The following is a 19,924-nucleotide window of genomic DNA, read 5'->3' as shown; positions in this document are numbered from 1 at the left end:
GGAATCGGACCTACCCGATTCCACTTCCATGGTCGGGATCAATTCCAGAGCCGATTTCGCTGCTGGAATCGATTCCCATTCCGGAGCCGATTTCGAAGCCGATTCCTGAGTTGATTCTGGAACCGATTCCGGAACCTATATCGACATCGGAATCGGATATCAGTCGATATCAGAATCGGCTTCGAAATCGGAATCGACCTGGGAATCGCGATTTTCTTCGGTAACGGATTCAGAATTGACTCCAGAATTGGAGTTGGCACCACAATATGAATCAGTTCTTAAATTGAAATAAGAAGTTTCAGAAGCGACATCAGTCCGGGAATCGCTATGAGAATGGATCTTTAACAACTATTGGACCCAAACGCCTATTCTTATGGGTATGCTGAAACCGACTTCGATTTCGAAGCCGATTTTGAGTTTTGGAACCAATTCTGATTTCGGAACTGATTTCGCTTCTGAACCCGATTCCGAATCCGATTCCAGAACGGATTGCGATTCCGGGGCAGTTCCGAAGCTGATTCCAATGTCGGAGTCGATGTCAGAGCTAATTCCGGAATCAATTCCGAAAACTGATTACGGATCTACTATCCGGCATCGATTAAAGAAAATAAGGATAATAAGTATAAGTTCGAGGCCGCCATCTAGCCTCATCACTGAACAATTTCCAAGCTTCCAAATTTGGCCCTTGGGCTGTCGCCACCAGAAAACACCGGCACCAGCTGTCAGCTGTCTTTTGGGCTGTCAGAATTCACCAAAACGATAACAAACTTTGGCTTGTTGTGGCTACGTGTTTTTCCAGCATACGATAAAAAAATCTCTTCTGCATGTTTGCACAGCCGGAAGCTCATTTGCATTGACTTTTCGGCTTGCGGCCGGTTCTGCATTAACCAAAAAGCCAAAACAAAACGCGAAAGCACGTGTGCTCTAGTGACCAAAAGTATGCGGTTTCTTGATTCGCTGCGACGGCTAGATGCTTACCCGAAGATAGACAATGAATTTAGCATACGCACCGTTAGCGGAGCGGCACGTAAGTGTGATCTTTTGCATCAAGTATCGAGTTTAATAATTGCTGGGTGTTCTGTTCTGCTTTGCCGGTCATTCCAGTTACGCTGATTAGCTCGATTGTGATAGTCACCCTAGTGATAGGCGAAATCAATGCCTACCTGTCGCCGAACGTTTCGGAGGAGCTGTTCGTGGACACGACACGGGGACACAAGCTTAAGATTAATCTAGATTTTACCATCCCCAGAATATCCTGTGACTGTATGCATCAGAGTCAGCTCGCTTGTAAACAATCGTCGTCTTCACTAAAGTGTTTTTCCAATCCTTTCCCAACCACACACACACACACAGACGTATCGTTGGATGCGCAGGACTCAACCGGCGAGCAGCATTTGCACATCGAACACAACATCTACAAGCGAAGGCTGGACCTGCAGGGCAACCAGATCGAGGAGCCCAAAAAGGAGGACATTCAGGCGTCCACCAAACGTATCTCAAGTACGGAGGCACCGGCAACGACCACGGTCAAATCCGCCTGCGGTAGCTGTTACGGTGCGGCTAAAAATGCTTCTCAGTAAGTAGCCTAGCAGCTGCCTCGGTTGAGCATTCTCTAATTCTGTTTCTGACCCCCATTTACCATTCGGTAGATGCTGCAACACCTGCCAGGAAGTTATCGATGCGTACCGCGAGCGCAAGTGGAACCCGAACGTGGAGGACTTTGAGCAGTGCAAAAACGGCAACGGCGGCAGCGTGGAAGGGAAAGCGTTCAGCGAGGGCTGCCACATCTACGGCACGATGGAGGTGAACCGGGTCGAGGGCCGGTTTCACATTGCGCCCGGCAAGAGCTTCTCCATCAACCACATCCACGTGCACGACGTGCAGCCGTACTCGTCGTCCCGGTTCAACACCACGCACCGGATCAACACGCTGTCGTTCGGGGAACAGTTCGAGTTCGGTACTACGCGCCCACTGGACGGACTGATGGTGGAGGCAACGGAAGGTAGGGTTTTTGTCTCTAGTTTATTCGCTTAACATTTCTTAGGTTTAGAGAAGAGGGGGGTTTGAATGCTTTTGCTCACAGTAAGGACATTACGCACGGATGCCTGTTGTTGTTGGGTGTGTTTGTGTTTAACTTAGCATCGTATGCCGGTTCCGATTGCCATGAAGGTGCCGAATGTGCCGCCACCCTGTACCATCACTTTGCCCACGTTGTTGATCAGCTCACGGCCGCGCAATCCGTATCTAAAAAAAGGGGCAAGGGGAACATTCACCATTAAAACTGAGCGTAAACGAGCGGGGAGATGACGCATTTATGCCGGGTTGAGCGTTACCTGAGCGCCGAAAAGCCGCCGAACAGGGCACCGCTAGCCATTCCCACGCAGAACCCAATCGTGAAGCCCATCTTCATGCGGTCGAAGCAGCTCGGCTGCTGGTTCTGGCTGTAAACACCTCCCGGCACGGCTGGCATCGTTGATTTTGTGTCGGTTTTCTGTGGGATCTGAAAAGAACGCGAGCTAACGTAGCGTTTCCGCGGGGGGAGCTTGATTTTCGGCACAAATTCGTTGAAATGTGTGTTGTCGCAACAATGCACAACTATCACGTAATAATAGGAATTTTAGCTTACTTTGACAGCACGCGGTGACAGCTCTCACGCGGGGGCACGTGAGAAGTGAGCCATTTCTCTCACTTTATAGCAACGTGAACGAAACCTAACTGTGAGCGCGATAATTCTGGATGTTTTTGAAAAAAATATGTAATTCCGTTTGCTGTCCTTCCAGGTGCGATGATGTTTCAGTATTACATCAAGATTGTTCCCACCATGTTCGTGCCGCTGAATGGACCGACGCTGTACACGAACCAGTTCTCCGTCACGAAGCACCAGAAAAGTGTGACGGCAATGAGCGGCGAAACGGGCATGCCGGGCATTTTCGTCAACTACGAACTGTCGCCGCTGATGGTTAAATTTACCGAAAAGCGAAAGTACGATCACCGTGATACCCTCAAATAGAAAGATATTAATTTTGTCTTTTTTATCCATTTTTTTTGTAGCTCCCTTGGCCATTTCGCTACTAATGTATGTGCAATAATCGGCGGAATCTTTACGGTGGCCGGCATCATCGACTCGTTGCTCTTTACCTCGATACACGTGATCAAGCGCAAGATTGAACTTGGAAAGGCCAGTTAATGCTTATGGTCCATGTCTGCATTTACCAGTGAATCTCCTTCTCTCTCTCTCTACACACACACACAAACATGCCCTCCAGTCGTTTTGCGGAAAATGATTTTTTTGTTCACCTACTACCACAGCACTCCTCTCTTTTATTCGTAACAACGACGTCCACTAGTAGCATGTAGCATGTCGCAACGGCGCTTCGCGTCCACCAGCCCCCAGTTAAAGTGTTTTCAGGAAGCGATTGTAACATTCCATGTTCGATTTAGCGACTTCAGTAACAAACTCTTCGTCCGTACCTTCGGCCAGTGATTTTAGCGGAATATAGAGCTCCTTCTTGGGATCGTACTGCACTTTTCCGAGAAATTTAAGAAATCCGTGCCTTTGCTTGATCCGAACGTCTCGCGTTAGCAGCAGATCGGGCGTTTGAAGCAGCTGCGCGTGCGAAAGCTTCATTCGGCGGTGAAGATACTCGAAACGGTACTGAAGCGCTTCCGTCTCTGGAAGAGAATGCTTTGAGTCATTGTGTGCTCGTGGTGATTAAAACAAAATCCACTCACTTATCATCCAGATGCGTGGTTTGCTCAGCAACAGTTGCTTTACTTCCTCCTTCTCGAAGCCCATCTCTTCCTGCACGGTGAAGGTGTTCTTGCGCACGTGCTCCAGATTGTAGGTAATGAGCCTTGGCTGCTTGGTGGACAGTGCGCGCACCTCACTGCCCTCCAGTGCGAACGTTTTCTGAAAGTATCCTAACCTCCGATCGATCCGCTTGGTGTTCAGCATCAACCAGAACGGATTCTTCGTCACGATGCGCGCGATTTCCTCGGGCAAAAATCGCTTCGACTGCAGATAATTCACTCGCGTCTCGAGATCCCCCAGATCCTCCTTGAAGATGAGTGGATTTTTGGTCAGAAACTCGCCCAAGCTTTCGGCGGGCACTCCAACGTCCGCCAGGAAGCGGATGTGATTCCGCATGTCTCGATCAAAGTCCAGCCCGAGCACAAACTGTGCGATGCCTTTGCGCTTCTCGAGCTTGTGCAGCTCCACGCCGAGCGAGACCAGTTGCTGCAGGGTGGGCGATTTGTTGACGTAGGCCGCAAAGTTAAAGGCGGGTCTGGTGTTGGGGAAAACCTCCAGCGACATCGGATCCGCCACCGGGTCGAGCACGGATTGTCGCTCTTCGCGCAGGATTTGATGAAACTCGTTCTGCAGATCATCCTCGTACCGCTGCAACGCATTGTGCTGTGGAGTTGTAGGCACTGTGGCCACCTTTGTGCACAGCTGACGCGGCAAGGAAGGTCCTGAACGTGCAGGAATTCCTATTTTCACAATGCTTCTCAGTATACTTCGCATTTTACGGCACTTTTTTGGGCAGCGAACACGAAACCCCGCCGCATGCGGGAATGTTTTGTTTACAATGTGCTATAACAAACCCATTTCCCATAAAATGGCGAACTGTCAAATGAAGAAACGTCAATCATCGTTGGCCATCAAAACAAACCGGTTGCGAGTGGAAAAAAGAAGCGCGTTTCGGTGCGTAGAGACATTGTTTCCTTAATTTTAACAAAAGTATCCAAAAAGCTGCAACAAAATGTCTCTTGCGGATGAACTGTTGGCCGATCTGGAGGATGACAACGATGAGGAGATGGAGGAGGGGGTGGACACCATCAAGGAGGAACCGAAGGCGCCAGCCGGCGATGGTGACGAAGAGGACGCTGACTCGGGCGGCGAAGAGGATGCCGCCGTCATCTACGATCTTAAGGATGAACCGATGGAAATCAACCTGGCCGTGGCATCGATACGGGAAATCTGCAAACTGCGCGACTCGGACCGGCTGTCCAACGTGCTGTCGCAGATCGAAAAGTACGCCAAGAACCCACGCACGACGACGGAGATGGTGGGCAACGTGGAGTCGGACCCGGAGTATCAGCTCATCGTGGAGGCGAACAACATTGCGGTTGATATTGATAATGAAATATGTACGGTTTGCTTTGCGGTTGTTTGCGAGGGAAATTTAACGACTTTTCTGTTCGAATCTTTACAGCCACGATCCATAAGTTCGTCAAGGACAAGTATCAGAAACGCTTTCCCGAGCTGGATTCACTCATCATGGCGGAAATGGACTACATTCGCAGTGTGCGCGAGTTGGGCAATGATCTAGATCAGGCGAAAAACAACGAGCGTCTGCAGGAAATCATTACTCAGGCGACGATTATGATCGTTTCCGTGACGGCGTCCACCACGCAGGGGTTCGTATGCGCATCGCTAAAATGCCTTTTTGGAATGTTGGTTTAATTTACGCTTTATTTTCCAGAGTAAAGCTGGAGAAGCACGAGCTGGAGCAGATCAACGAGGCGTGTGATATGGCGGTCGAGCTGAACGATTTCAAGAGCAAAATCTTTGAGTACGTCGAAAGCCGAATGACCTTCATCGCTCCCAACATGTCGATGATCGTGGGAGCGTCGACGGCTGCGAAGTTGGTCGGATTGGCCGGTGGGCTGACGAAGCTGTCAAAAATGCCGGCCTGCAACGTGCAGGTGCTGGGAGCACAGAAGAAAACATTATCTGGGTAAGACGGGCTCGTAAAGTAAGCTTCTTCTCCAGTTTTATTCAAACTACATTTTCTCATCCTCTTAGATTCTCCAAAGTGGCAATGTTACCGCACACGGGCTACGTGTACTACTGCGACATCGTGCAAGATACGCCGCCGGATCTGCGCCGCAAAGCGGCACGCCTTGTCGCAGCCAAGTGTACGCTGGCGGCGCGTGTCGACGCGTCGCACGAGAGCCATCTGGGCGAGATCGGGCAGCGGTTCCGGGAGGACATCGAGAAGAAGCTGGACAAGCTGCAGGAACCGCCGCCGGTGAAGTTTATCAAACCGCTGCCGAAACCGATCGAGGGTGGCAAAAAGAAGCGTGGCGGTAAGCGGGTGCGCAAGATGAAGGAACGCTACGCGATTACCGAGTTCCGCAAGCAGGCCAACCGAATGAACTTTGGCGATGTAAGTATACATTTCTTTTGCACGTAAACTGAACTGGGGAGTTGTTAATTTTTTTTCACACACACTTTCACAGATTGAGGAGGATGCGTACCAGGAGGATCTCGGCTACACGCGCGGTACGATCGGCAAAACCGGCACGGGCCGCATCCGTTTGCCGCAGATCGACGAAAAGACCAAGGTGCGCATTAGCAAAACGCTGCAGAAGAATCTGCAGAAGCAGCAGCAGGTTTGGGGCGGCAGCACGACGGTCAAGAAACACATTTCCGGTACGGCGTCGAGCGTCGCGTTTACGCCGTTGCAGGGGCTGGAAATTGTGAACCCGCAGGCGGCCGAAAAGTCGACCAGCGAATCGGGGGCAAAGTATTTCTCCAACACGTCCGGTTTTCTGTCCGTTGGCAAAAAAACAACGTAGAGACGGGGCAGTTGGTTGGTGTGATGTAGGAGAATTTTGTTAGCGGAAGGACGGACTGAACATTGCATACCAAAACGAGGGCTAGAGATAGACAAATTGCTCTTGGAACTTTAATAGTTGACCATAATGCAGAATATCGCATTTGTTTAAAACAATCGTAGGAAAATTGCTACCGAGTCCAGATTTAAATGATAAGAAATCATCAGAAAAGAGAGGGAATTTTGCCACAAAGCAGAATAAATCAGACAACTATTGAATCACTTCCCAAGACATGCTTTCTTATAAGAAAGAAACAACGATCGCCCATCTGTGTTCCAGACCAATTTGCTGCACATACTTACATGCTTCTACATCCCAAACCATTCGTCACCGTTATACCGAAATGTAACATTTTATTCAATGCCTTTAAAACTAAGAACCCTCCTGCAGACTAGAAACTATTGGCCTGAGATAAACATTCCGTGGCGTGCTTCACACTCTTTTCCAACCAACGCAAAACACCTCACGAAGTAATCGAAATAATGCAAAAATTGGAACACTTCTCATCTCTCCCTCTCCGTGTCAGGCTGATCGGCACTCGGCAACCCCGGTCACTTCTTAGCGTCCGGCTCTATGAAACTGTACTGTCGTTTCACTGCAAACGGGCCACCATAAACCGGGAAGAAAGGAAGAGATAACGAACATCGGTTCGGTGTGATGTTCGGTGATTAGTGAGCCGTCCTTACTCGGCACAACAGTAAGCGAGAAAGAAGTGTCCACACGGAAAAGAGAGAGTGTGTGAGTGTGTGTAGTGCACAGAGATGTAGAGTCCAATTACCTCAACCTGCTCCGTCGGGTGGGTGTGGGTAGATGTATTGTAGGATGCATGTATGGATGCATGCGCGGTGCAGTCCCACGTGTGGTTTGCGCATGCAATCACATTCGGAAAAGAAGGAGCTTGTAGAGGGCGTGAAGTTGGCAGAGTAGAACGGGGAGTAGGAGCGTACCCAGTGTTACATCATCGTTTCAAAAGGTGCAGTGTGGTAGTGGCATCAGCAGCAGTAGTGGTTCCTTTTGAATCTCCTCACTCCCCACAAAGCCCACAGTCGTTTGTTAGACCCGCGCTACAGGACATCATCACTTACCGGTCAGTTTGGATTTGCTGTTGAGCTTTTCGTTCAGCACCTCGATAAAGGTCGGCGTCACGTTGCCCTCCGCATCGCACATGGTGACCCGTTTCGCGTCACCCTTGCGTATGCTGCCGGTCGGCTTCAGTATGGAAGCGGTCTGCTTCGGGGCCGGTATCGGCGAGCTTCGGACGGAAACTGTGGAAGAAACCGAGAGAGAGAGAGAGAGAGAGAGACCGCCACGTGTTGCGGAATAACAATTTGCGAGGGGGTGGGTGGGGTTGGGTGATATTGTTGATACATGATACGATCGCGCAAAACGGAAGCAAAGATTGGAAAGCATTTTCACACCACACAAACACACGCATACACACACACACACTCGTCATACAAAACAGTAGAAATAGGTAGAAAGCGCAGTCTTTTAGTAGTTAGGATGAAAGAGCACACACACACACGCGCGATTGGTGGGGGAAATTGCACGAAAAACTCAACGACACACCGTGTTGGTGGTGTTGGTGCTGGTGGGGGAAGGAGGAGGAGGAGGAGGAGTAAATTTATAGCAGCAAACTTCGGTCGGCGCTTCGTTCTTTCACCTCTGGCACAAGGTACTAAAGTTACGCTATATTTAAATGCTTTTCCTTGAACGGGTAAACATACATTTGTCTAAATATAGTTAAGCAATTTCTCTATCCTTAACGCTAGAAGAAAGAAAACAAAAGGAGGAGGGGGTTTGTGCGCGCCCACCCGTCTCCGTGCTCGGAGAACTGAGTGGCGCGCGTCTGCCTCGTTAAAGGTTGTTCAAGGGAAGAACGATCCTGTGGGGTTTTTTGTGGGCTCTAGCTCTACTCTTTTCCCTATACTTCTCTCCAACACTCTCTCTCTCTCTCTCTCTCTCATTGCTACTAGTACTTCCCTGTCTCTGTGATTTGGTTCGTTCTAATAACCGAGCTCATGCAGAAGCGCAGAAGCGCGCATTTGGAAAGAAAATGGTAATTTGCGAACCTGTTTTCGCAATCTGGCTCCTCGCTCTAGTCGCTCCACTTGTTTTTTGCTACTAAACACAAGAAAAAACCCACACAGAGGGAAGGCGGGGCACGATAAATGCTCGGAAAATACACGTTTCACAAACTTTGCTGTGTGCCCTCGCGCTCACACTAAAACATATACACAGTATAGTATCACTTTGGTAGTACCCCAGGGTATGCAGATGTCTTACGGGAACTTAAACCGCCCAATTGTGTAATGCACCATTCAAATGAACGGCGGTTATTCGTGCTTTGTGTTTGCTTTCATGCACACTTGTGGCCGAAAATCGGGACAGGGGTAGGTGGGGTGGCGGTTGTGTGGTTGAGAGATGTGCGGTACCGAAAGTGAAGAGTTACCGGTTGAGAAAGTGGGGGTACCGTGTTAGAATACTCGCTCTCCCCACTACACTATTTGCTGTCCAAGTCCAAGTTTGTTCGATGTTGCTATTTAAATTAACGGAAAACCGGCAACAAAAACAGTAGAATGTCTAAAGTCTTGGGGTCTAATATTGCACACACACACATCGACGTGTTTGTGGGTATGTAGGAATGTAAGTTTGTCTGTTTTAGAGAATGAAAAAAGCACATCAAACAACAGCAACACAGCAAACACGCGTCAGTGGCATCAACACAGCAACACGGCCACACAACCACAACAACAACAACAACAACAATAAAACACAGCACGTCAACAACAACAGCAACAACAGTGTCAGCTACAACAGGAAGTAGCTCGTCCTTCGGCTGTGTAATACATCAGAATCTAATTCACCGGGAATGATTAGAGCTTGGTGTCGTTGATGTTGGTGGTGTTGTTGTTGTTGTTGTTGGCGCTGCTGGCGCCGTTAGGGGACGTAGTTAGGAAGGTGGGAATGACCACGATGCTGGTCAGCGATGCATCGTCATGCAGGCTGTGGGAACGACTGTGCCGGCCGGAACCGGACCGGAGGCCGAGATGGCTGCCGCTGCTGGTGCTGCCGCTGCCGCCGCCGCCGCCGCCGACGCCAACGCTGCCACCACCACCGACGCCACTGTCGTCACCGTTCAGCGTACCGTTGCTGGCGGCCAGATCGGTCAGGTTTGGGTTAGTAAGGTTGTAAGTGAGGCGAGGCGGTGAACCGATTTCCGAGCTTTCCCGTATTGGCGCCAGGTACTGGCTAAACATCTCACCGGTTGGGCTGGGCCGCTCGCTGCTGCTGACCACATCCTCGAACGCGTCCTCGTTCAGCGTTTGCAGTGCGCCGCAGATCATCTGCTCCTCGAGCGTCACCTTTGGGGTTGGGTTGGTTGAGTGGCGGATAGTAGGGAAAGAAGAGAAGGAAAAAATCAGTTTAATTTTTTCGACTTGCGCGCACCTCACACCCAAACTATCCATTCCCTTGTTTGGAGGGGGGTCACCTCTAATTCACGAAAAGAGATAGAAATTTAACTAACAAATACTATAAAAATAGAACAAAAATGGGGAATGACGCGTGACACATAACAGTAGAGTGGGCAGTGGAACAAACGACACAGAACGACTGTAGTAACTACAGTAGTAGTCCTTTACTTCAACGACATTAAATAGATTCAAGGGAAGGGAAAACCCAAAACATTCGTTTACAAGAACAGATGAGAATTTCTTCCACTTTACATGAGTTACATGACGCCAATTTGGTTGAGAATTTAAATACTGTGTAGACGTTTCAGATACAGTAACTTCAAGCATGCTTTAGCCTTACAAAGAGTGATGATGTTATAATATGAATAGTTGAAGGTGCAAAAAAGACAGAAGAAATGGAAAAAAAATGTTTTTACGTTCTACTCTATGACGCACGGTGCCAGAATAACCACTTAAATAAGTAAATAATCCACAAAATAGCAGAGGTTCTTACAAAAAAAGGAACACAAAAATAAGTAAAGAAAGGGAAGGACACGAAACAAAAAAAATAAAAACACAACCAACCAGTAGTAAAGAGAATGGGGAAAAAAACCCGTACATGTTCAACAGGGGAATTAGAAACAAAAACAACAGAGAGATAAAAGAAAAATAACAGAAACTGTAACAGACACACACGCACACACTAACTGACGGAACTAGCAACATGTGGAGAGGGAGAAACAAAATTAAACACAGTCCAGCTGATACAAAACGATAAAGACAAAAGGGATACAACAGTAGAAACAAAACCAACGTGTGGGATAATTAATGCACAATTTGTTCACAGAGGGAGGGAAGGAAACGAGAAAGAGAGAGAGAGACAGTGGGCAATATTAGACACAGACTTGCAGAATGCCGTATAAGTCGAACGTTACCTGGAGATATTCGTAATCATGCACTTTTGCTGGCTGCACTTCCAAGACACACGCAACCGGGGTGGTAGTTATGGTTGCATTAAATGCGTCCGTGAATGTGTGCGAGTGTGTGGTTTTGTTGGTTTAATCATTTATGGTTGTAAGGTAATTATTCGGTCAATTAATTAGCGACGATTCGGTTTTATCACAGACGTTGGGGCGGGTGGGTGAGAATTCAAATTCGATGGCAAACACAACCGCGCAAAAAAACATAAAATGTTAGCATTTGCGCACGAGGGCACGTTGTGTGTAAGTGTATGTGTTTCAGTGTGGTAGGAGGGTAGATTTTGTTGATTGGAAAATGTAATTATTCAAAATTTACAATCAGTCAGTGCGATTTGCTTTCCAGCCGTTCGGCCTGATCAAGGAACGATGCTTACCTGTTTTTCCAGCAGATTTTGGGACTTTTGACGGATCGGCTGGAAGCTGCTCGTCGATGATCCGAACGGTGGCGTTGACTGGGCGATCGGTTCCTGCATCTCCACCGAATCGTTCGTCCCCTTGGCGAACGAGGTCGTCTTGGTGGATAGCTTCCGGCTGGCCGGTTGTGTTACGCTCGCTTCCCGCAGTGCCGTCACCAGCAGCTTGAACATCTCCCAGTGCCCGAAGCTAAGCCGCAGCACCGACTTGAGTTCCTCCAGATTGCAGTACATCAGCACCCGGCCGGAGATGGCATTTTCGCGCAGAATCGGCGCGGTACGCTCCATGGCCGGTTTCAGATCGTTCACCTTCTCGAGCAGCTCGATCAGCTGCTCGACCGTCAGGCTGGACAGCTGCACGTTCGATAGGTCGATATCGATCGGTGGACTCGTCGCCAGACCGTTGCTGGAGGATTTTTGCAGGCTGGCGGTGGTGGTTTTGCTGCTGCGACCGCTGTTGCTGCCGAGTGTGGAATGCTGTTCGTGCGGCGGATGCTCGGTAATGATGGGGCCGCCGCCGACAGTGCCCGGCTTGGGCAGCGGTTCACCCAGCAGCGCGTTCGTGCCGTAAACTCCTGCTGGGAAGTTGGCCCAGTTCTGATTGTAGTAGCTCATCAGCGCCATTGCCTGCGGCTGCGGGTTGTAGAAGTTGGGCCAGTTGGTCAGATTGTTGGGATGCTGCGGGGTGGGCTGCAGCACGCCGCCAACCGGCGCCCGATGGTGATGGTGCGGCCCGAATCCGCTCGGTTTGCTCGGTGGCAGTACGGTTTTCATCGGTATGATGATACCCTCGTCTTCGAGCGCTTGCTGGTCCTCCTTCAGCACCTTCCGGAGGTACGGATCGAGGTTGATGGTGAACGGTAGGAAGATGCGCAGATCCGACACGAGCAGGTCGGACTTGTGCAGCTGCAGAAATGCGTCCAGCTTGCGCTCGTCGCGATCGAGATCGAGCAGTGCAGCCGCTTCCCGCAGGCACGTCAGCTTCGGGCGCACTCTAAACAGGAAATTGCATTGCACAGCGATTAGAAGTGTTAAGGGTGTTTAAACATGTCGCTATCACTCACTTATCATACACCGCTTGCAGGGAAACCGAATCGTCGAAGCTGTCGCCGCCCTGATCGTGTTCCAGCACGATCATGCTAGCACGCAGCGGCCACTGTTCGGTGAGATTGATCCACGAGCTCAACCGGTACCAGCTGAAATCGATCTGGAAAGCTTTCAGCAACCGAACTGGCAGGAAAAACCGGGGAAATAATTAACAATAAAATGGGAAAACAAACCATCAAACACACTCTTCTAACTCACCGGTGATGTAGATGACGTTCATCAGTCTTCGCATGCTTCTCGGATTCACGTCGCTGAAGTAATCATCGGTGAGGATGATTTTCGACAGATCCACCGGCGGGTTTTGGCCAAGCTTGTGCAGGTTCGACCCGATCGAGCTGGCGATCGAGTCGGATACGCGCAGCTTTTTGCTACCCCCGCGGGACGAGCTCGGCATCGCGCGCAGCTTCTCCTGCGACGACATAATCTCCGACGCGTTCGACAGCCGCCGGGCCGATGCCGAATGGCCCAGGTGCGGCTGATCGTCGTCCCGGCTCAGATCCGGCATGGCACGCCGGTACGCCGACATGGCGGTGTTCTGGGCCCGCTGCACCTTGCGCAGGCCCGAGTTCTGCAGGTACACCGGCAGATGCACCAGATTGCGCAGGAAGTCGTGCCCCCCGATGCCGCCCTCCGTGAACAGCCGCCGGCTGTTGGCTTCGGCCGCCTTCGCTATCACATGCGGATCGACCGCGAGCAGCAGCACGAACGGTCGCTGCGGCCCGGACAGCAGCGTCTGCACCGCGTTCAGTATCGTGAGCGTGCGCTCGGTGTCGCAGGAGTCGAGCGCATCGACCACGCCGACCAGCCGGCTCTGCTGGCCGGTGAACGCGTCCAGACAGCGCACCATATCCGTCATCAGGCTGACCTCGGCACCGAGCGCCGTCAGTGGGGCCGCCTCGTTGCTGTTGAAGGCACGCTTCAGGTGTTTGCCCTGCGACATAAACAAGGCACCGATAAGCTTCGACCAGGCGTGCAGGTTCGCGATGGCGCCGGCGAGCAGGATGCCCAGCAGGACGTAGATCGCCACCGCTATCTCCTCCCGGCCCTCCAGCCCGTACTCGGAGTACACGATCGAGAGCGAGGCCGTCGCCAGGATGCCCAGCATGCCGAGCTCGAACATCAGCACCACCGGCATGCAGCACATTTTACGCCATTTCCAGCCACCGGTTGCTTTTACTGTAGGAAAAAGGAGGACGAAACTGTAGGTAAATTGTTCTTGCAAATACACTCACACACACTTACAAGGTTTCGGTCGAAAGGCACGATAAAGCCCGGTCGCCAACGAACCGTAGTGCGCCTCGATCGCGTCGAACAGCGAGGCCAGCATCAGCGCCACGGCCGCATCCCCGTTCGGGGCGGCCCCGCTCGCCTCGGCAAAGTGAAACCGTACTGGCATCGGTTGCTGGTCGCTCTGCGGCCCGGGCGGATGGCAGAACGCGACCTGCAGTATCAGCCGCAGCCGGCCGAGCTTGCGCGACAGCCCGTAGTTGAGCGAGTACAGCCACTCGAGATCGTACCGACGGTCGAGGAACTTTAGCAGAATGTCGGTAAAGTAAATCAGCACCAGCAGGGTGGCCCCCGTCACTATGCCCCACACGTAGCTCCAGGTGGCCAGCCCGACCACCGTCCCGATCACCAGCACCAGATGCAGGCTGATCAGAAAGAACAGCCAGGACGCGTCGATCGGCGGCTCCGACCACGAGTGGGCAAAGTTCTTCATCTCGTCCCGCAGCTCCGTCAGCAGGAAGCTCTTCCCGCTGCCCCACTTCGCGTACAGTCCCACCGTGATCGGGGTGGTAAGCGTCGGTTCGCTCAGCACGTCAGCGAGCGCCGACGAGTACAGCCCATACCCGAGCATACCCTCCGAGTCTTCGTTCGCGTTCAGCCGCCGATTGCCGAACACCTGCCCGAGGATCGTCTTCTGGTGCGTCGCATCGATCGCGTACGGCGTTTCGCCCTCCTTGTTCGATCGGTACAGCAGCTGGCCGTACTTCGGGTTGCTCAGCAGCGCCTCCACGATCGCCTTCGAGCGGGCCCGCATCGCCACGTGCAGACAGGTGTCGCCCCGCTTGTCCGTCGCGCCCACCTTCGCCTTGCGCTCCAGCAGCATCTGCACGATCTCGAGGTTGCGGTTGCGCACCGCCCGCAGCAGCGCGGTGTCGCCGTCTTTGGTTGATAGCTCCAGGTCCGGGTTGGACTGCAAGATCAGCTTCACGATCGCGGTGTGGCCCTTCTCGACCGCCGTGTACAGGGCCGTCTTCTTGTCCTTCCCCTGGATGTCCACGTCCACGTGGCGCTTCATCAGGATCTCGACCACGCTCCGGTGTCCGCCCTTGACGGCGTTAATCAGCGGCGTGTCGCCGGCCCGATCCTGCACGTTCAGGTAGGCACCGGCCGCGATCAGCGCCGACGCGATCTCGGTGAGCCCTTCACGGCACGCGATCGAGAGCGCCGTCATGCCGTCCTTGTCCAGGGCGTTCACGTTTGGCTTGCGCTCGAGCAGCAGGGAGACACATTCCTGAAAGCCGCCACTGACCGCTACGAGCAGCGGTGTCCACGAGTACATGCCGGCGGTATCCACGTTCGCGCCGGCTTTCAGTAGAACGTCCACTATCTCCGCGCTTCCCTTCCGGCAGGCCCACACCAGCGGGGTCGTTCCGTACTGGAACAAGAACGGGAAAAAGAATGTAATCACCGGTCACGATTTGCCAACCAAACAAAACAGCACAGGGGTGTGGCACTGAACCGCTCTTACCTTATCGCCAACGTTCACCTTCGCACCGCCCGTGTTGACTAGCAGGCGCACGATCTCCGTGTGGCCACGACCGGACGCCCAGAGCAGCGGGTTGAGGTGGTAGTTGCCGTGTGCCTGCACGTCGGCACCGCGCTGCAGCAGCAGCGCCACCACGCTGGTGTGCCCCTTGTACGAGCCCCACATGAGCGCCGTCCAACCGCCCATGTCGCGGTGCTCCAGCTCCGCCCCGTTGTCCAGCAGGAGCTCCACGATCCCGACATGACCGGCCTTGGCGGCGAAGTGCAGCGCCGTCCAGCTGTCCAAATCCTGCGCCTGTACATCGGCACCCCGGGCCAGTAGTTCCTTCACGAAATGGGTCGCACCGCGGCCGCTTGCGACCATCAGCACTGTGGTGTTGTTCTGGAGAATGAGTTGGAACAAACAACCCGTTATGTTTGCACAAAACGATAATCTCTTCTCTCGGCTCAAATCGGCTTTGAACTCGCTACTAGTGAGTTGCAAGCCCGCGTACTGTGCACGACACTACAAAGCTGCTTCACTGTACCGAGCGTTTACACTTCACCTACCTCATCTCGATCGTCGACCTGCAGGTGGCGGGTGCCGAGGAATGATTTTAGTCCAGCTAGATCATCCGTTTCCAGGTACTGTAGGAGCGAACGGTGGCCCAACGATCCCATCGAATCGCACCGATTCAGTGCCTATTTTTTTGCAGGGGTAGGGCGGTGCATCGCAACGAAGAGAAGATACAGAGGGATATATTAAAAACCGATAAAAACACAACACATAACGTGCATAAATGGTACAGGATATTAAAAGTGGCAAGAAAACAAAAAAGGAAAAGTTCTACAAACTAGTGTGGTAAGAAAATCAAACACAGTTCTTTTGCATTTCGTTACACACATACAAACGCTGCACACGCGCGTGTGCGTGCGTTTGCTTGTAAGCGAGGTTTTAGTCGAGAATTCCGTGCGTGTCTCTCGCATACTAGAGCCTGCAGTTAACGCACACATCTCGAAGCTCCCACTAGTGACATAAGGATCTGAGAGCTTTTCTAACACGTCAAAATGGAAACGTAAGAATGGAGAGTAGAATGGGAAAGCAGAGGTTTAGTGTAACAAAAATAAACAACAGCAAAAAGGGGCATCAAATACAGAAACATTCCATTCAATGCTGTAAAGTGACATACAAAGTAGTGATGATATTAATTGCTCATTATGAAGCATCACAACCAACATGTTCAACGACGCATAACATCAAACGGAGACTATTGTTAAGGGAAAAAAGGGGAAAACACTTGTATACATTCAACATAAAACAGCTAGTAAAACAACGATTTTAACGGGAGAAATCAAACCCCATTCAGTAGCACCTTGCTTTGCATGCCAATACCGGTATTAATTAACGCCTCAGTGGCTACTGCCGTCTGTATTAGTTTACATGCTGGTATGCCATCATCTACATACAGTATTGCGACAATGAAGTAACTTCAAGCGACACTCATGTTACAAATGATAGTGTTAATATTTAATAAATAGTAATTTATAACAGAATGTTGCAGACAATCAGTAATAATCTGTAGAACCTTTACATCTTTATAGATAACATTAGAGATCTAACCAATAATGTTTCCGTTAGGTCACGATCTGATCTTTCATGAACTCCGCTAGATAAACGATCAATACAATTTATAGCACACAGATATTGGGTACCTTGAGGATCTTTTATTTCATACCACTATATGTTATTTCAAATCCAAATGTCCCACTTTCCATCAACAGTATTCATCTGCTGTCCATTTAATTTATCTCTTGTTTTCTACAGATATCTTTCCTACTGTTACCTGAAGATGCGTCACCAGGTTTCCAGTCATCCCCCTAGGATCCATTCAAAGTCATCCCAACGTAAAGACTATCATTAGCAGTTTCCTATTGATGCCCCTATAATTGTCATCTTCCGCAAATCAGACCCATCCATCCGTTGGTCGTCGTCGTCGTCATCGTTGGACGTTGAGACGACCCGGATAGAGTGCACACGAAGTTGCCCTCCAAGTACGCCCGACCGATGGTGATGGCCTAGAGAGTGTCTAAGACCACACTTGAGCCAAAGAAGTACGAATACGAGAGAGAGAAAAAAAACACAAACACACAGATACACCACAGTGACCTTTAGGGGTTGGTGGATTGGTGGAGCAAGAGGACAGGGTACCAGTACCATACCATTTGCGCAGTTAAACTATCGTCCACCCCGTTTCATTACCATACCGGTTGTGTCCTGAAGAGTGTGTGCTTGGCGGGCGCACCCGCAGTGCACCGGCTTAGAAGGTGTGCAGTAAGCGCATTGCCTTTGGTAGGCCCTGGTGGAGGTGGTGGTGGTCTATGCCCGACATGGTATTAAGAGTTGCATTCTCGCCGCACTAGAAGCCTGCGGAAGCCCTTGTCCACCCGTGACCCGGGGGCCGCCAAACCCGGAGGTACACTACCCGGCCCCCGGAGGGCAAGCGATGAGATCATTAGCGGGGCGAGTAAAACAAACATGCAGACCTGCCGCGTGCTGGCTGGCTGGCTGGCTGACTAGTTTGCAAAAATTGGTAACAGCAATTGGTGATGGTCACCCCGATCGATGGTCAACCCTCCCCCGCCCGAACAGCGGTCGTCTGTGGTTCCGGTTTGGTGACAGAATTACCGTGCTCACATTGAGCAATACACACGGTGGCCCGCCCGGTGTAGCACGCCGGGCCTCGCTGTACAGAGAGGTCCATAATTTCACCGTATAGATTGACTAAATGAGGAACAATTTTGCCATCATCAGGTACGATTACCTGGTTGAAATCTCTCTCTCTCTCTCTGTCCCCTCCTTCTCTCAATCTATCTGCTTTTGGACGATGTCCAATTAGGGTCGGGCTTTGTGTCGTGGAGTGCGCTTAGCGGGCAGACGCGCATCGACAGTCACCATTGCCACTGTGCACCGCCGTCGAGTACGGGGCGGCAAGTGCATCCAAGGCATCATTATGAAACATTCTCTGTTTTCGAGCCGGTTTGAGATGTTTTGCAACGGACGAGTCCGAGTCCGAGCCCGCGTTTGCAAGGATCGCGTAATGAAGTGAGTTGTCGCTGTCATCGCTGAGGTACACCGCTGTGCATTGTACGTTTATTTGCAGATGCTGATGCGTATAATCTTGGAGCTGGTAAATTGAGTACGGCGAGACAAAAGGACCTATACACTGGACGCTAAAATGGAGACATTCTTTATCGCCCCACTAAGCTAACTAGTCCAGTCAGATGACTACATCATCCAATACTTTCGTCTAGTAATTTGCTGTCTGTACGACTTACACACGATCACATCTGATCGGATTGATTGATTTGGACCCGCATCGTATCGTAGAGTTAGTGGTTGGTTGGGGGGGGGGGGGGGGGGGGGGGGGGGGGGGTAATAAAAACCGACCCACCCAATCCAACCAACCAACCATGCCATGCAGGCGATCGAGTTACTAACTGCTAACCAGGAGACACACTACTACTGGATGCATAAATAAACTCGGCACCCACCATCACCTAGCGGGAAAGCAAAACAAACCACTTTGATCTAGCGTATCTCTCGCAGCCTGCTGGCAGCAGTGCACCCTACAGCAGCAGCACAAACAAAACCGCGGCGCTAAAGGCTTACCAGCGATTCTCACCCAAAGGTAGGTTCTCAATTAGGTTGGTATAACGCAGCCGCAGAACCTGACGAGGGGGGCTTTGCTGCGCCGTGCAAATCTTTCCTTATCGGATTGTTTTAAGTATTATACTTTTAAATGAGCCCTTAATTAATAACACCCACAATGTGCACCCCCTGGGCACAAAACCGTCTAGGTGGTGCGTGTTTCAATCACAACGAACTAGAACCACAAAGGCGGGGTGGTGTGCTGCTACCGACTGACCAGCAAGAACTTGGCACATTTCTTCAGGTTTTGCTTTGCAGTAGTCATTGCAGCCCACTCGCCTTACAACCTTCCGCTTCTTGATCGCGGCGCGTCGGACCCCGTATTAGTCATCCGCACTGGTCCGCAGGGAGCCGCAACCGTAGCTATTTGCCTACACGGGAGCGCATTGCATTGTTGCTGACACCGGGTCACTTGCTAGATCCTGATTGTTTTGGAACCGGGTATTCGGATGTTAGGTGGGGTTGCTGCAGTTAGTTCCTCGCAGAATGCCACAGTTTGTGCCCGCGACAGTAGGCAGCTCAAGGTCGGTAGGAACGGCTTGCGTTCAGGTTGGCAATAATTCAATCGAATCGAAACTGGTGGTTCCGGTTTGGACGAACAAACACACGCGGCTGACCTATTTTACCACGGACAGATTGTTGCAGAAATTGGCCTATTGTGGAGTCACCACGCCTAGCCAGCGTTAGTAGCAATACCGCATACTGGCATTCTTCATCACATTCCTTATCACGTACGCTTCTAACAATGACTCGATCCTCGTTGTTGTATACAAAAAGGACCTTCTACTATGGATTAAGCTTTTTGGGGGATTTTTTCTAACCTTAAACACATTGTTACAAGTTCTTTTACACAAAATCGTTGCCAATCTTAAAATGAAGCTTTCT

The 19,924-nt window shown here is 51.0% G+C and overlaps 5 protein-coding genes across 15 annotated transcripts in view; 2 read left to right on the top strand and 3 right to left on the bottom strand.

Moving 5' to 3' along the window:
* Nucleotides 1–748: 748 nt before the first annotated feature.
* On the top strand, nucleotides 749–3,530 carry LOC121600462 (endoplasmic reticulum-Golgi intermediate compartment protein 3). The gene is made up of 6 exons (XM_041929081.1): nucleotides 749–1,027; nucleotides 1,105–1,263; nucleotides 1,354–1,576; nucleotides 1,650–2,002; nucleotides 2,781–2,982; nucleotides 3,052–3,530. Exons 1-6 carry the CDS (start codon nucleotides 940–942, stop codon nucleotides 3,185–3,187), a joined length of 1,161 nt encoding a protein of 386 aa, XP_041785015.1. The 5' UTR covers nucleotides 749–939; the 3' UTR covers nucleotides 3,188–3,530.
* On the bottom strand, nucleotides 2,004–2,642 carry LOC121600464 (reactive oxygen species modulator 1). The gene is made up of 2 exons (XM_041929083.1): nucleotides 2,334–2,642; nucleotides 2,004–2,244 (listed from the first exon to the last, which is right to left on the bottom strand). Exons 1-2 carry the CDS (start codon nucleotides 2,468–2,470, stop codon nucleotides 2,136–2,138), a joined length of 246 nt encoding a protein of 81 aa, XP_041785017.1. The 5' UTR covers nucleotides 2,471–2,642; the 3' UTR covers nucleotides 2,004–2,135.
* Nucleotides 3,291–4,599, bottom strand: LOC121600463 (transcription termination factor 3, mitochondrial). The gene is made up of 2 exons (XM_041929082.1): nucleotides 3,733–4,599; nucleotides 3,291–3,672 (listed from the first exon to the last, which is right to left on the bottom strand). The coding sequence occupies exons 1-2, from the start codon at nucleotides 4,523–4,525 to the stop codon at nucleotides 3,395–3,397; spliced, it is 1,071 nt and encodes a 356-aa protein (XP_041785016.1). The 5' UTR covers nucleotides 4,526–4,599; the 3' UTR covers nucleotides 3,291–3,394.
* Nucleotides 4,600–4,662: 63 nt separating this feature from the next.
* Nucleotides 4,663–6,842, top strand: LOC121600461 (U4/U6 small nuclear ribonucleoprotein Prp31). Its single transcript, XM_041929079.1, has 5 exons — nucleotides 4,663–5,151; nucleotides 5,217–5,421; nucleotides 5,487–5,741; nucleotides 5,810–6,173; nucleotides 6,247–6,842. Exons 1-5 carry the CDS (start codon nucleotides 4,764–4,766, stop codon nucleotides 6,583–6,585), a joined length of 1,551 nt encoding a protein of 516 aa, XP_041785013.1. The 5' UTR covers nucleotides 4,663–4,763; the 3' UTR covers nucleotides 6,586–6,842.
* A 118-nt stretch (nucleotides 6,843–6,960) lies between these two features.
* Nucleotides 6,961–19,924, bottom strand: part of LOC121600459 (kinase D-interacting substrate of 220 kDa) — a 30,606-nt gene continuing 17,642 nt past the window's right edge. For 7 of the 11 annotated variants that reach the window (XM_041929069.1, XM_041929077.1, XM_041929078.1 and 4 more), the window contains 8 exons: nucleotides 15,901–16,032; nucleotides 15,335–15,733; nucleotides 13,822–15,241; nucleotides 12,778–13,755; nucleotides 12,537–12,702; nucleotides 11,434–12,466; nucleotides 11,015–11,047; nucleotides 8,287–9,989 (listed from right to left, as the gene is read on the bottom strand). In XM_041929069.1, the coding sequence (XP_041785003.1) occupies nucleotides 9,501–9,989; nucleotides 11,015–11,047; nucleotides 11,434–12,466; nucleotides 12,537–12,702; nucleotides 12,778–13,755; nucleotides 13,822–15,241; nucleotides 15,335–15,733; nucleotides 15,901–16,032 (4,650 nt within the window). In that variant the 3' untranslated portion in view covers nucleotides 8,287–9,500. Of the gene's footprint in view, nucleotides 7,306–7,402; nucleotides 7,890–8,286; nucleotides 9,990–11,014; nucleotides 11,048–11,433; nucleotides 12,467–12,536; nucleotides 12,703–12,777; nucleotides 13,756–13,821; nucleotides 15,242–15,334; nucleotides 15,734–15,900; nucleotides 16,033–19,924 lie in introns of those variants that run through there. The other 4 variants (XR_006005830.1, XR_006005829.1, XM_041929072.1 and 1 more) reach the window with 4 other exon arrangements.

This window comes from Anopheles merus, chromosome 3L, assembly GCF_017562075.2.
Source record: "Anopheles merus strain MAF chromosome 3L, AmerM5.1, whole genome shotgun sequence".
Lineage (NCBI taxonomy): Eukaryota > Metazoa > Arthropoda > Insecta > Diptera > Culicidae > Anopheles > Anopheles merus.
Note: the sequence above shows the minus strand (reverse complement) of the source record. Positions and strands in the feature narration are given on the sequence as shown.

What these genes read in the sequence shown, in the direction of transcription:
- LOC121600462 (XM_041929081.1), top strand. Translation starts at nt 940, where the DNA reads ATGCGGTTTCTTGATTCGCTGCGACGGCTAGATGCTTACCCGAAGATA. An exon ending in CCCCAGAATATCCTGTGACT is followed by an intron (nt 1,264 to 1,353) that starts GTATGCATCAGA and finishes ACACACACACAG; the next exon opens with ACGTATCGTTGGATGCGCAG. An exon ending in AAATTTACCGAAAAGCGAAA is followed by an intron (nt 2,983 to 3,051) that starts GTACGATCACCG and finishes TTTTTTTTGTAG; the next exon opens with CTCCCTTGGCCATTTCGCTA.
- LOC121600464 (XM_041929083.1), bottom strand. Translation starts at nt 2,470, where the DNA reads ATGCCAGCCGTGCCGGGAGGTGTTTACAGCCAGAACCAGCAGCCGAGC. An exon ending in GGCGGCTTTTCGGCGCTCAG is followed by an intron (nt 2,245 to 2,333) that starts GTAACGCTCAAC and finishes CCCTTTTTTTAG; the next exon opens with ATACGGATTGCGCGGCCGTG.
- LOC121600463 (XM_041929082.1), bottom strand. Translation starts at nt 4,525, where the DNA reads ATGCGAAGTATACTGAGAAGCATTGTGAAAATAGGAATTCCTGCACGT. An exon ending in ACCACGCATCTGGATGATAA is followed by an intron (nt 3,673 to 3,732) that starts GTGAGTGGATTT and finishes ATTCTCTTCCAG; the next exon opens with AGACGGAAGCGCTTCAGTAC.
- LOC121600461 (XM_041929079.1), top strand. Translation starts at nt 4,764, where the DNA reads ATGTCTCTTGCGGATGAACTGTTGGCCGATCTGGAGGATGACAACGAT. An exon ending in TGATATTGATAATGAAATAT is followed by an intron (nt 5,152 to 5,216) that starts GTACGGTTTGCT and finishes GAATCTTTACAG; the next exon opens with CCACGATCCATAAGTTCGTC. An exon ending in CAGAAGAAAACATTATCTGG is followed by an intron (nt 5,742 to 5,809) that starts GTAAGACGGGCT and finishes TCATCCTCTTAG; the next exon opens with ATTCTCCAAAGTGGCAATGT.